This window comes from Carcharodon carcharias, chromosome 12 (assembly GCF_017639515.1).
Source record: "Carcharodon carcharias isolate sCarCar2 chromosome 12, sCarCar2.pri, whole genome shotgun sequence".
Taxonomy (NCBI): Eukaryota; Metazoa; Chordata; class Chondrichthyes; order Lamniformes; family Lamnidae; genus Carcharodon; species Carcharodon carcharias.
Genome location: NC_054478.1, coordinates 3,260,155 through 3,275,821, shown reverse-complemented (window position 1 = coordinate 3,275,821; position 15,667 = coordinate 3,260,155). Strand labels below are relative to the sequence as shown.

The window sequence follows — 15,667 nt, the reverse complement described above, 5'->3', positions numbered from 1 at the left end:
AGAAGTTTCAAGCTTAAAAAGGGAGATTAGACAAAGAATAATTGAAAGTGAGAAGTGCCAAGGACAATGCTAAATTGGCATAAAGAAGGGAAAATGGAGGAATCAAATTATGAATCAAGATCCCAGGGAAAACCATTGAATCAGAGAGAGAGTGAGAGAGGACCAATGGGCTTGGGGGGGCAATCAGACAGAGAAGGAGGCAGGTAGGTGGGATTGAGGGATATGGGCAGAGGGTGGGTAGGTGGGATTGAGGTATATGGGGAGAGGGTGGGTAGGTGGGATTGAGGGATATGGGCAGAGGGTGGGTAGGTGGGATTCAGGTGTATGGGGAGAGGGTGGTTAGGTGGGATTGAGGTATATGGGGAGAGGGTGGGTAGGTGGGATTCAGGGATATGGGGATAAGGTGTGTAGGTGGCATTGAGGAATATGGAGATAAGGTGGGATTGAGGGATGTGGGGAGTGGTTGGGTAGGTGGGATTGAGGGATATGGCGAGAAGGTGGGTAGGTGGGATTGAGGGATATGGGGAGAGGGTGGGTAGGTGGGATTGAGGGATATGGGGAGAAGGTGAGATTTTGCAATGAGGTATTTTTAGACTCAAAATGATTTTTCTCCTTCCTAAATATTGTTTTGCTGTGACAGCCCTGGGTATGAATGAAAAACTAAGAGTCACCAGGATGGTCAGAATGGGAAGGGAGTTGTGAAAGAGAGATAAAGAATGGTAAAAAGGAGAGTACGCCAGAGAATGAAAGAGAAGCAGAGTGAGTGTAAATACAATTACTGTTTTGGGTCTTTACTGAATGATAGCTCAGTCAATACATTATATAGCAGCAACAAGATGAACAACAAGTGGAGTTTCCCTGACAGTTAAATGAATAATCCCACCTTGACCATTGGTTGAAAGAGTGTCATGTGGCAGAATTAGCCAGTCAGTAACCTTACTGAAACAGAGACTGTTGGGCCCTTTTAATGATGTTCATTTAAATAAAGATCAATCCTATTGGTACAATCATGAGCCTGGATCTGTTTGGTCTTTTCCTGTGTCCAAGCACAGTCCTAGTCTGAAGCTTGTGTGTGATGAGCACTGACAGACACACTGTACACTCTCAGTGAACTTGTGTATCACACAAGCGACAAGGGCTTTTCAATCATTGTCGGAGCCCAGACTCAGCTTCACCTCCCTGTTGTTTCATCTCCAAACCCTTATCATCCAAATCCCTGTGGAATAATCCACCTTCTCCTTAATGGCTTGAGTCCAAATCACAGCCCATGAGCTGGTCACCAGTCTGTTCCATGTCTGTCTCACTGGTTTACTCTGTGGCAATCAGATTGCTCTTTTCTTGGTGTAGATATCCAACATGCAGCACTTGTGTCCCCCTTAACTCTACACTGGCTGTTCTTGCTATCCCCACAGATTCTTACTACCCCAGACAACAACCCTAACATCTCCTCCAGCGTCCATCGCTTCTCATTGACCAGTCCCTGCTGCACTATCTAGAGATACCCACCCCCTCAGAAACCCCCCAGCCCCGGCAGCCCCTTCTAACCACCCCCCCGGCCGTGCAATTGCCCCTCTGTCTTGGGCTGTGTCTCCACCCCCCGAAAATATCTTTCATGTAATATACCCAACTTTACAGCCACAATAATATCCAAACTGTGAACAACTGAAAAACAGTGAATAGGTGGGATTGAGCGTTACGGGGAGAGGGTGGGTAGGTGGGATTGAGGGATACGGAGAGAGGGTGGGTAGGTGGGATTGAGGGATATGAGGAGAGGGTGGGTAGGTGGGATTGAGGGATACGGGGAGAGGGTGGGTAGGTGGGATTGAGGGATACGGGGAGAGGGTGGGTAGGTGGGATTGAGGGTTACGGGGAGAGGGTGGGTAGGTGGGATTGAGGGATATGGGGAGAGGGTGGGTAGGTGGGATTGAGGGTTACGGGGAGAGGGTGGGTAGGTGGGATTGAGGGATATGGAGAGAGGGTGGGTAGTTGGGATTGAGGGTTACGGGGAGAGGGTGGGTAGGTGGGATTGAGGGATATGGAGAGAGGGTGGGTAGGTGGGATTGAGGGATATGGAGAGAGGGTGGGTAGGTGGGATTGAGGGTTACGGGGAGAGGGTGGGTAGGTGGGATTGAGGGATATGGAGAGAGGGTGGGTAGGTGGGATTGAGAGGTATGAGGAGAGGGTGGGTAGGTGGGATTGAGGGATACGGGGAGAGGGTGGGTAGGTGGGATTGAGGGTTACAGGGAGAGGGTGGGTAGGTGGGATTGAGGGTTACGGGGAGAGGGTGGGTAGGTGGGATTGAGGGATATGGAGAGAGGGTGGGTAGGTGGGATTGAGAGGTATGAGGAGAGGGTGGGTAGGTGGGATTGAGGGATACGGGGAGAGGGTGGGTAGGTGGGATTGAGGGTTACAGGGAGAGAGTGGGTAGGTGGGATTGAGGGATATGGGGAGAGGGTGGGTAGGTGGGATTGAGGGATACGGGGAGAGGGTGGGTAGGTGGGATTGAGGGATATGGAGAGAGGGTGGGTAGGTGGGGTTGAGGGATACAGGGAGAGGGTGGGTAGGTGGGATTGAGGGTTACAGGGAGAGGGTGGGTAGGTGGGATTGAGGGATACGGGGAGAGGGTGGGTAGGTGGGATTGAGGGATACGGGGAGAGGGTGGGTAGGTGGGATTGAGGGATATGGAGTGAGGGTGGGTAGGTGGGATTGAGGGATACGGGGAGAGGGTGGGTAGGTGGGATTGAGGGATATGGAGAGAGGGTGGGTAGGTGGGATTGAGGGATATGGGGAGAGGGTGGGTAGGTGGGATTGAGGGATACGGGGAGAGGGTGGGTAGGTGGGATTGAGGGATACGGGGAGAGGGTGGGTGGGTGGGATTGAGGGATATGGAGAGAGGGTGGGTAGGTGGGATTGAGGGATATGGGGAGAGGGTGGGTAGGTGGGATTGAGGGATACGGGGAGAGGGTGGGTAGGTGGGATTGAGGGATATGGAGAGAGGGTGGGTAGGTGGGATTGTGAGATATGGAGAGAGGGTGGGTAGGTGGGATTGAGAGGTATGGGGAGAGGGTGGGTAGGTGGGATTGAGGGATATGGAGAGAGGGGGGGTAGGTAGGATTGAGGGATACGGGGAGAGGGTGGGTAGGTGGGATTGAGGGATATGGAGAGAGGGTGGGTAGTTGGGATTGAGGGATACGGGGAGAGGGTGGGTAGGTGGGATTGAGGGATATGGAGAGAGGGTGGGTAGGTGGGATTGAGGGATACGGGGAGAGGGTGGGTAGGTGGAATTGAGGGATACGGGGAGAGGGTGGGTGGGTGGGATTGAGGGATACGGGGAGAGGGTGGGTAGGTGGGATTGAGGGATACGGGGAGAGGGTGGGTAGGTGGGATTGAGGGATATGGGGAGAGGGTGGGTAGGTGGGATTGAGGGATATGGGGAGGGTTGGGTGGGTGAGGTTGAGGATAGAGGGGGATGAGGCAGGGTATTGTGTGAGAATGTACATCCTGATATTACAGCCTGGCTCTAATTTGAGGCTCTGCCCCCTGTTCTAGACTCGCTAACCAGAAGCAATAGCTCCTCTTGACCCTCTGAAATCCTTCAATCATCTTAAACCCCTCAACTGGATCACCCCTTAATCTCCTATACTCGAGGGAATACAAGCCCATTCTGTGCAACCGGTGCTCATAATTTAACCCTTTTCACCCTGGGATCTGTGCTGTACCCCCTCCTAGGCCAAGGTGCAGGGCCCAGAACTGAACCCAGTTACTCAGATGGGGTCTGACCAGATCTTTATATAACCGTAATCTCACCTCCTCCACTTTGTATTCCAGCCCCTGAGGTAAAGGACAATATTCCATGAGCTTGTTAATGAGTTTTTGTAGCTATCTACTGGCCTTGAATGATTTGTTTTCATGAAACTCTAGATCTCTCTGTTCTCCTTCACAGTTTCAAGCTTCTCACCATTTCCGAAATACTCCGGTTTATCTTTCTCTAATCAAAACTGGATTAGCCTGCGAAGTCCCAAGCAGTTTCACACTGTTCTGCCCGGGAGAAGTGCATAAAATTAAAATAATGAATGTGTCCCCCTGTCACATTCTTAATCCATAGGCAACACCTCACAGGAGTGCCAGAGTTTACAGGAGAGCTGAGAACAGCGAGGAGTCATAACTCATTTGCAGCACAGGTGAAGTCCCTTCAGCTCATCGAGTTAATGCTGGCTCTAGAGCAACCCAGTCAGTTCCACTCTCCCCACTCTATCCTGTAGCCCAGCAAGTTTACCTCCCTCCAGCTCCCATCCAGTTTCCTTTTGAAATCATTGATTTTTTCTGCTTCCACCACCCTCGTGGGCAGCGAGTTCCAGGACATCACCACTCACTGTGTAAAAGATATTCTTCCTCACATCCTCCTTGTATTTCTTACCCAAAACCTTAAATCTATGTCCTATCATTGACCAATGGGGAACACCGCTGTTTACTATCCTCTAGTCTGAAAAACAACCACTTGTCATGACTTCTGCTATTGCACCAAATTTTTTATCCAATTGGTTACCAACCCTCCTATTGCATGAACCACAGTTTTGTTAAGCAGCCTTTTATGTGGTACTTTGTCAAAAGCTTTCTTAAAATCCACATAGACAAAATTCACCGCATTCCCTTCATCAACCTTCTCTGTTACTTCATCAAAAAATTCAATTAGATCAGTCAAACACAATCTGTCTTTTACAAACCTGAGCTGGCTCTCCTTAATTAATTCAAATCTCTCCGTCTTTCCCAGATTATTGTTTCTAAAACCTTACCCACCACTGATGTTAAACTGACTGCTCTGTAGTTACGCGGACTGACCTTACACCCTTTTTTGAATACTCTCTTTGCCACTCTCCAATCCTCTGGCACCTTCCCTGTCTCTCGGGAAGATTTTGACAAGTCCTTCCGCTATCTCCACCCCCACTCCCTTCAGCAACCTGGGATGTAAACCATCCAGAGCAGGTGACTTATCCACTCTAAGCAGAGCCAGCCTCTCTAGTGCATCCTGCCTATCAATGTTCACCCCATCCATTATCTCTACCATCTCCACTTCTTCTGGTATTTTGTCAGCATCCACTTCCTAAGTAAACACCAATATAAAGTACTCATTAACTATATTAGCCCTTATCCTGCATCTCTAAGCATATTTCACCCTCTTTGTCCCTAATAGGACCCAGTCCACCTCTTACTACCCGTTTGCTACTTACACACTGTTAGAAGATCCTTTCTGTGGAGTTCTACAGTTCGAGGGGCAATGAGGAAGAGAGGTGTGAGGAAAGGAAGATTGAGGGACAGAGAGTGGTCCCACCATTTTAGAAGAGATTGAAGGGCAAAGACATTATGAGGTGGATAACAGACATGGAAGAAGTGAAAAAATAGCCAGAACAAATAAATGGGAAAAGTAGATTACTAGAATTGAATCAGAAGGCTTTGCTTAGCCATTTATTAAGCATGTTTCGAATTGATAGAATGTTTCGCATGGTGACACTTTATTGATTACAGTAAGAGGTGAAGGGCCTGCAGAGTGTCACACTATTACCATTGGCCATACACTCTTAAGACATCAGCTCTACATGGGTACAGAACCTTTAGAGTTAGAAGAAGGGGATAAGGCAGGCAAACAGTAATTGCCTGTTTTGTACACAATACAACTAGTGATTAACATTTCTTACAGGTTGTGAAGTATTTTCATTAGTGTCTGCTCTAGAGGGAAAGGAGGGAATCCGGATGTGTGTTGTATCAGAGCTGATCCAGATAGATGGAGTCAGAGATCAATAGCCTTTCACTTCTTTTCTATGTCACGGAGACTGAGTGATGGAGGTGGAGTGGTGCCGATTGCTCCTCCTCACTGTCCATTATTGCTGCAATTAATCAATGGTCGGGTACGGATAGACTGAAGAGAGAGAGAGAGAGAGGGAGGGAGAGCGATTGCAGTTGAAAACCTGGTATAAAATTAAAACATTCTGCCCCTCTTCACTCCCTACAAACCCCTGTCCAAGGACACTGACTGAGAGAGGAACAAAGGGTAATAGAAACTTCTAATGAATTCCCATTTTTCTGGAAAGCTGATGAGGGAAAAGGGAAACTCCTCACTCAAACAAGTGGCTTCAAAGTTGTTGCATCACCAGCGGAAGAAGAGGGTGATGATGATGGACCTCCCTCATGAATTATTAAGCAGCCCTGAGTTCTATTAGCACTTGTGTAAACGCTGCATTTTATACGCTGGTGTATAGAGGAGTGCGCTCCCTGACAGCTGTATTACTGCTGATAAGCAGTACACAGCACACTGATCAAACAGGGAGCAGGCACAGGAAGTCGAAACTGTGGTTCGTAAGCTGATTTCTGGCTCCCTCTTTCTTTCTCTGTATCTCTCTTTTTCTCCTTCCTTTTCTCTCTCTCTCTCTCTCTTTCTCTCAGTAAGTTCTGTCACACAGCCAGTCCGCTGCTCAAAGACTCTGGCATCTTTGCTGTACAAGACATCTGCACACACAACCCAGATGCCGATTGAAATCGTTTGCAAAATTGCATTTTCAGAGGATGATGAGAAACAGAAGGGGACGGTGGAATGCGACAAGAAGAGCTTGATCGAAGAGGGCTGTCAGTCCACCACAACTGACCTGGTCACCTTTGCTGATACCTGCTCATTGCACGGCATTAACCATATCTTTGTGCCGGGCGGCTGCGGAGTGAAGCAGGGTCTCTGGGCGTTCGCTTTCCTCTCCTCGCTGTTCTTCTTCCTCTACCAGGTGGTGAACTGCACCATGTACTACCTCGAGCATCATCACGTGACAGCGTTGGACGAAGAGTCTGACCATGAGATCCCCTTCCCCGCCATCACCATCTGTAACATGAACAGGTTCCGGCACACGGCATTAACAGATGCTGATATTCACCACCTGGCCAACATGACCGGATTGCCCCCCAAGAGCAAGGACGCCCACCGGGCAGCGAGCCAGGGCTACCCCGTTGCAGACATGATGGACATCTTCAACAGGACTGGTCACCAGATAGAAGAGATGCTGAAAAACTGTAACTTCAGCGGCTCCAACTGCTCAGCTCACAACTTCTCAGTGGTAGGTCTGTCTTTAATTTAACCCTTCAAACAGACTGTTCCCTAAATCCCCTGGGGGCAGCTGAATCAACTGAAACCCCTTCTCCTCGGAATAGAATTCAACCTTACCTTTGATAAGGAAAAAGCCAGGCTAGAAACAGAAGAAGGCTTTCGAAAAATGTCTATGATTTTACAGCTGCTTGGCTCCCTGGGAGACTATGAGTCGGCTAAAGGTTTAATGAGGATATGGAACTAATTCCCCTGAATTTCCCAGAGAGACAAATTGCTTTTGATAAAGGAGGAGTGAGGTTGGGGGTGTGGGGAAACTCTATTCCAATCTTAAAACGCAGACAGTTATAAGCTCCTGAATATCTCTTTGAGCATACTGAATACGCCAGCTTCTCTGATATATATCATTTACAGTCCGTCACCTCCAGTATATAGAGGCGAATTGGAGTGAGCTGTACATTGAGAGTTAGGATTGAGGAAAGGGTTAAAGAGATGTTCCTCTTCAGTGTCCAGTGATATGCATGGTTACCTCCCTAGAGAAGCCTGGATAAGGAGGATGGAGGTTGACCCTCACTGCCTTCATGTGAGTAAAGCCATCCAAACAGACTGACAGGACAATGAGGCAGCCAGTGCCTGGTGATGTTGGACACTGAGTGTCCTTTCATCATTCACTCCAGCTATCGATAATAGTACACATTCTACCACTTGGTTGCTGTGCGACATTGTATATAATAGTGCTTACAAAAAAAAAATCACTGAAAAGTACAATAGTAAAAAAAACAGGAAAATATGGTGTTTTCAGAACACATGTGTTTCTTTAATCTGATATATTTAATCAGTTTGGCTATATGAATAAGATATTTTCACTCTATGTGACTGTACCAATCTGATATATTCACTCTCTGTGGCTGTGTAAATCTGGTATATTCACACTGTGGTTGTATCAATCTGAAAAGCTTGCTCTGTTTATCAGTATCAATTTTACATATTCTCTGTGTGACTGTATCAATCTGAAAATTCACTCATCTTGACTTTATCAATCTGCTGTTTTCACTGTGTGTGGCTGTTTCACACCATTCTATTAGCCCTGCGTGATGGTGTCAATCTGATAAATTCACTCTGTGTGTGTATCAATTTGTGTTTTTCACATTAAGCTCCTGTATAAATCTCAATATATTCACTCTGTATGACTGTATTCCAATAATATATTCGTGTTGTGACAGTATAAATCTAATTTTTCAATCCTATGTGAATATCATTCAGAAAAATTCACTCTGTGCACTGTATCAATCTATCAATCTGATGCATTCATGAAGTGTGTGACTGTAACAATCTGATACATTGACTCCACGTGTGACTGTATATATTCAGTCTGTGTGCGACTGTCAATGTGAAAAATTCACTCCTTGTGTGAATATGTCAATTCGATATTTTCACTCCCTATTTGACTGTGTCAATCTGATATATTCAAACCTTCTGTGACTATATTAGTCTGATATATTCATGCTGTATGTGACTGTATGAATCTGATATATTCTCTCTATGTATCAGTGTCACTCTATGTGTGTGTATCAGTCTGACATATTCGCTCTGTGTGACTATCAATCTCAACTATTCACTCAGTGCAACTGCATCAATCTGATATATTCATTTTGTGTGTGACTGTATTAATCTGATATATTCACACTGTGTGTGACTGTATTAATTTGATATATTCACACTGTGTATGACTGTATTAATCTGATATATTCACACTGTGTGTGACTGTATTAATCTGATATATTCACACTGTGTGTGACTATTAATCTGATATATTCACACTGTGTGTGACTGTATTAATCTGATATATTCACACTGTGTGTGACTGTATCAATTTCATATATTCACTGTGTGGGGCAGCTGTGTAAATCTAATATGCTCACTCTGCATGTGACGGTATCAATCCGATATATTCACTTTGTGTGTGACTCTATCAACCTGATATATTCACACCTTGTGTGACTATATTAATCTGATATATTCACTCAGTGTGACTGTATCAATCTGATATAATCACTCTGTGTGACTGTATCAATCTGAAATACTCATTTCATGTGTGACTGCATAAATCTGATACTTTTACTCTGTGTGTGGCTGTATCAATCTGATATATTCACTCCTTGAGTGACTTTATTAATATGATATGTGATTGTATTAATCTGATATATTTACTCCATGTGTGGTTGTGTAAATCTGATATTTTGACTCCTTGTGTGACTGTATCAATCTCAACTATTCGTTCTCTGTGTGACTTCATCAATTTGTTATTTCACAGAGTGTGTGCCTGTGTAAATCTGATATTCTTACTCCATGTGTAACTGTACCAATCTGATGTATTCACTCTGTGCGTGACTGTATCGACCTGATATATTCACTCCTTGTGTGACTGTGTTAATCTGATATACTCACTCAGTTTGACTGTATCAATTTGATATATTCACTCAGTGTGACTGTATCAATTAAAAATACTCACTCAGTGTGTGACTGTATCAATCTGATATATTCAGTCTGTGATACTGTATTGATTTATAAATTTAACTGCATTGATCTACTAATCTGACATATTCACTCTGATACATCAATCTGATATATTCACTCGGTGTGACTGTATCAATTTGATATATTCACTCCATTTATAACTGTATCAAGCTGATATATTCACTTCATCTGTGACTGTCTCACTTTGATATTTTTATTCCATGCGCGACTGTGTCAATCGGATATGTTCACTCTGTAAGGCTGTATGGATCTATCAATCTGATATATTCAATCTGTGTCATTAAATCAATCTGACATATTCACTCCATCTGTCACTGTTTCAGTCTGATATATTCAATACATTTGTGACAGTATCAATCTGATATATTCAGTCTGTGAGACTGTATCGATCAATAAATTTGATATATTCACTTTGCATGTTACAGTATCAATCAGATATATTCATGCCATATGTGACTGTATGAATCTGATATATTAACTCCATGTGTGACTGTATCAGTCTGATATTTTCACTCTGTGTGACTGTGTAAATCTGATATATTCAATCTGTGTCTGACTGTATCAATTTGATATATTCACCTGTGTGTGACTGTGTAAATCTGATATACTCACTCCATGTGTGACTATATCAATCGATATATTCACTCTGTGTGTGACTGCATCAACCTGATATATTCACTCCTTGTGTGACTGTGTTAATCTGATATATTCATTCTGTGAGACTGTATTGATCTATTAATCTGATATATTCATAGTGTGTGACAACATCAATCTGATATATTCTTTCAGTGTGACTATATAAATCTGATATATTCACTCCATGTATGACTGTATCAATCTGATACATTCATTCCATGAGCGATCGTGTCAGTCTGATATTTTCTCCCAAGTGTGTGACTATGTCAGTCCAGTTTATTCAGTCTGTGAGTATGTGTCAAACTATTAATCTGATATAATAACTTTGTGTGACTGTGAAATCTCACGTATTCACTCCATGTGTGACTGTATCAAGCTGATATACTCACTCCATAGGTGAGTATTTCAATCTGATATATTCATTACATGTGTAACTTTATCACTCTGATATATTCATTCCATGTTCGACTGTGTCAATCAGACATGTTCACTCTGTGAGGCTGTATGGATCTATCAATCTGATATATTCAATTTGTGTGACTACATCAATCTGATATATTCACTCAGTGTGACTGTATCAATTTGATATATTCACTCCCTGTGTGACTGTGTCTAGCTGATATATTCAATCCATGTGTGATTGTATCAGTCTGATGTATTCCCCCAAGTGTGTGCCTGTGTCAATCTTGTTTATTCAGTCTGTGAGACTTTGTCAATCTATTAATCTGAAATATTCTTTCTATGTGACTGTATCAATCTGGTATATTCACTCCATGTGTGACTGTAGCAATCTGATATATTCACCCCTTGTGACGGTACTATCTGATATATTGACCCTGTTTGATACTGTATGAATCTGATATATTCACTCCATGTGTCACCGTATTAATCTGATATATTCACTCAGTGTGTGATTGTATCAATCTGACATATTCACTCCTTGTATGACTGTATCAAGCTGATTTACTTACTCCATATGTGAATATATCAATCTTATATATTTGCTCCATGTGTGACAGTTTCAATCTGATATATTCATTCCATGTCCGACTGTATCAATTTGATATATTCACGGTGTGTGTGCAACTGCATCAATCTGACATATTCACTCCATGCGTGACTGTGTCAATCAATTAACCTGATATATTCACTCTATGTGACTGAATCAATGTGATACATTCACTCCATGTGTGGCTGTATCAATCTGAGATATTAATTCTATGTGTGATTGTATCAGTCTGATATATTCACTCTGTGTGACATTATCAATATGATGTATACGCTCTATCTTTGACTGTATCAATCTGATATATTGCATCAAGCTGATATTCTCATCCCATGTGTGACTGAATCAATCTTGTATCTTTACTCCATGTGTGACTGTATCAGTCTGACATATTCACTCCATGTGTGACTGTATCAGTCTGATATATTCACTCAGTGTGACTTTATCAATTTGATTTATTCAGTCTGTGATGCAGTATCGATTTATAAATTTGATATATTCACTCAACATTTGACTGTATCAGTCTGATATATTCACGTTGTTTCCAACTGTTTGAATCAGATACATTCACTCCATGTGTGATGGTATCAGTCTGATATATTAACTCCATGCATGACTGTATCAGTATGATATGTTCAGTCTGTGTGATTGTATCAATCTGAGATATTCAGTACATGTGGGACTGTATCAATCTGATATATTCACTCCGTGTGACTGTATCAATCTGATATATTCACTCCGTGTGACTGTATCATTCTGATATATTCACTCCATGTGTGATTCTATCAATCTGATATATTCAATCTGTTTGACTACATCAATCTGATATATTCACTCGGTGTGACTGTATCAGTCTGATATATTCATTCTATGTGTGACTGTATCAGTCTGATATATCAATCTGATATCATCTCCCGAGTGTGTGATTGTGCCAATCTGATTTATTCTGTTGTGAGATTGTGTCAATCTATTAACCTGATATACTCACTCTGTGCGACCATGTCAATATGATATAATCACTCCATATTTGAAAGTATCAACATGGTATATTCACTCCTTGTGTTGACTGTTTTAATCTGATATATTCACTCGGTGTGACTGTATCAATCTAATATAGTCACTCCATGTATGACTATGTCAGTCTGAAATATTCATTCCATGTATGATTGTATCAGTCCGATACATTCTCCCAAGTGTGTGACTGTGCCAATCTGGTTTATTCAGGCTGTGAGTATGTGTCAATCTATTAATCTGATATATTAACTCTGTGTGCCTGTATCAATCTGATATATTCACTCCATGTGTGATTGTATCACTCTGATATATTCATTCCATGTGAGAATGTGTCAATCGGATATGTTCACTTTGTGAGACTGAATACACCCATCAATCTGATATATTCAATCTGTGTGACTACACAAATGTGATATATTCACTGGGTGTGACTGTATCAATCTAATATAATCACTCCATGTATGACTATGTCAGTCTGGTTTATTCAGTCTGTGAGTATGTGTCAATCTATTGATCTGATATATTAACTCAATGTGTGACTGTATCAAGCTGATATACTCACTCCACGTGTGACTGAGATATTAGTCTGCAATATTCAATCAATATGCATCTATGTCAATTGTATATATTCAGTCTGTGAGACTGTATGCATCAGTCAAGCTGATATATTCAATCTGTGTGACTACATCAATCTGATATATTCAGTTGGTGTGACTGTATCAGTCTGGTGTATTCACCCAAGTGTGGCTGTGCCAATCTGGTTTATTCAGTCCATTTGTGACAGTATCATTCTGATATATTCACTCTGTGTAACTGTATTATAGAACCACAGAGTCACAGAATCACACAGTGCAGAAGAGACCCTTCAGCCCATCGAGTCTGCACTGACACGTGAGAAACACCTGACCTACCTACCTAATCCCATTTACAGCACTTGGCCCATAGCCTTGAATGTTATGAGGTGCCAAGTGCTCATCCAGGTACTTTTTAAAGGATGTGAGGCAACCCGCCTCCATCACCCTCCCAGGCAGCACATTCCAGACCCTCACCACCCTCTGGGTAAAAACGTTTTTCCTCACATTCCCCCTAAACCTCCTGCCCCTCACCTTGAACTTATGTCCCCTTGTGACTGACCCTTCAACTAAGGGGAACAGCTTCTCCCTATCCACCTTGTCCATGTCCCTCATAATCTTGTACTCCTCGATCAAGTCGTCCCTCAGTCTTCTCTGCTCCAACAAAAACAACCCAAGTCTATCCAATCTCTCTTCATAACTTAAATGTTTCATCCCAAGCAACATCCTGGTGAATCTCCTCTGCACCCCCTCCAGTGCAATCACATCCTTCCTATAACGTGGCGACCAGAACAGCACACAGTACTCCAGCTGTGACCTCACCAAGGTTCTATACAACTCCAACATGACCTCCCTACTTTTGTAATCTATGTCTTGATTGATAAAGGCAAGTGTCCCATATGCCTTTTTCACCACCCCACTAACATGCCCCTCCGCCTTCAGAGATCTATGGACACCCACGCCAAGGTCCCTTTGTTCCTCAGAACTTCCTAGTTTCATGTCGTTCATTCAATACTTCCTTGTCCAATTACTCCTTCCAAAATGTATCACCTCACACTTTTCAGGGTTAAATTCCATCTGCCACTTATCTGCCCATTTGACCATCCCGTCTATATCTTCCTGTAGCCCAAGACACTCAACCTCACTGTTAACCACAACCCGGCTAATCTTTGTGTCATCCACAAATTTACTAATCCTACCCCCCACATAGTCATCTATGTCGTTTATATAAATGGCAAATAATAGGGGACCGAGCACAGATCCCTGTGGTACACCACTGGACACTGGCTTCCAGTCACTAAAGCATCCTTCTGTCATCACCCTCTGCCTCCTAAAACTAAGCCAATTTTGAATCTACCTTATCAAATTACCCTGTATCCCATGTGCATTTGCCTTCTTTATAAGTCTCCCATGTGGGACCTTGTCAAAGGCTTTGCTGAAATCCATATAAACTACATCAACTGCACTACCCTCATCTACACAGCTGGTCACCTCCTCAAAACATTCAATCACATTTGTTAGGCCTGACCTCCCTCTGACAAAGCCATGCTGACTATCCCTGATCAAACCGTGCCTCTCCAAGTGGAGATAGATACTCTCCTTCAGAAATTTCTCCAATAGTTTCCCTCCCACTGACGTGAGATTCACTGACCTGTAGTTCCCTGGCTTATCTCTACAACCCTTCTTAAATAGAGGAACCACATTAGCTGTTCTCCAGTCCTCTGGCACCTCCCCCCTGGCCAGAGAGGAATTAAAAATTCGGGTCAGAGCCCCTGCAATCTCCTCCCTTGCCTCCCTGAGCAGTCTGGGACACAAATCATCCGGACCTGGAGATTTGTCCACTTTTAAGCCTGCCAACACCTCCAATACCTTGTCACTCCCTTTATCAATTTGCTTAAGAACCTCACAGTCTCTGTCCCCGAGTTCGATACCTTCATCCTCATTCTCATAGGTGAAGACAGACGTGAAGTATTCATTCAACACTCTAGCGATGTCCTCTGGCTCCACCCATAGATTGCCCCCTTGGTCCCTTGTGGGCCCTACTCTTTCCCTGGTTATCCTCTTCCCATTGATATACTTATAGAATATCTTGGGATTTTCCCTACTTTTCCCAGCCAGAGCTTTCTCATATCCCCTCTTTGCTCTCCTAATTGCTTTCTTAAGCTCCACCCTGCACTGTCTGTACTCCACTAATGCCTCTGCTGATTTGCTTCCCTTGTACCTGCTAAAAGCCACTCTTTTCCTTCTCACTCCATGTGTGATTGTGTAAATCTGATATATTCATTCCTCATGTGACTGTATCAATCTGATGTATTCTCCCAAGTGTGTGCCTGTGTCAATCTTGTTTATTCAGTCTGCATGACTGTGTAAATCTATGAACTTGATATATTCACTCTGTGTGACTGTATAAATCTGAGATATTCAGTCTATGTGTGACTGTATCAGTCTGATATATTCACTCCATCTTTGACTGAATCAATCTGATATATTCAGCCTGTGAGACTGTATCAATCTATAAATTTGATATAGTCAGTCAACATATGACTGCATCAATCTGATATATTGATGCTGTATCTGACTGTTTGAATCTGATATATTCACTCTATGTGATTGTATTAATTTGATATATTCACTCTGTGTGACTGTGTCAATCTGATATGTTCATTCTGTGAGACTGTATTGATCTATTAATCTGATATATTTACTCTATGTGATTATATCAATCTGATATATTCACATATTGTGACTGGATCAATCTGATATATTCAGCCTGTGAGACTGTATCAATCTATAAATTTGATATAGTCAGTCAACATATGA

At 43.0% G+C, this 15,667-nt stretch overlaps 1 protein-coding gene across 1 annotated transcript in view; it reads left to right on the top strand.

The window, feature by feature from the left end:
* The first annotated feature begins 6,518 nt into the window (after positions 1-6,518).
* asic4a (acid-sensing (proton-gated) ion channel family member 4a) overlaps positions 6,519-15,667 on the top strand; it is a 754,228-nt gene continuing 745,079 nt past the window's right edge. Inside the window, exon 1 of the mRNA XM_041201177.1 lies at positions 6,519-7,098. Within this exon, the coding sequence (XP_041057111.1) occupies positions 6,519-7,098 (580 nt within the window). The remainder of the gene's footprint in view (positions 7,099-15,667) is intronic.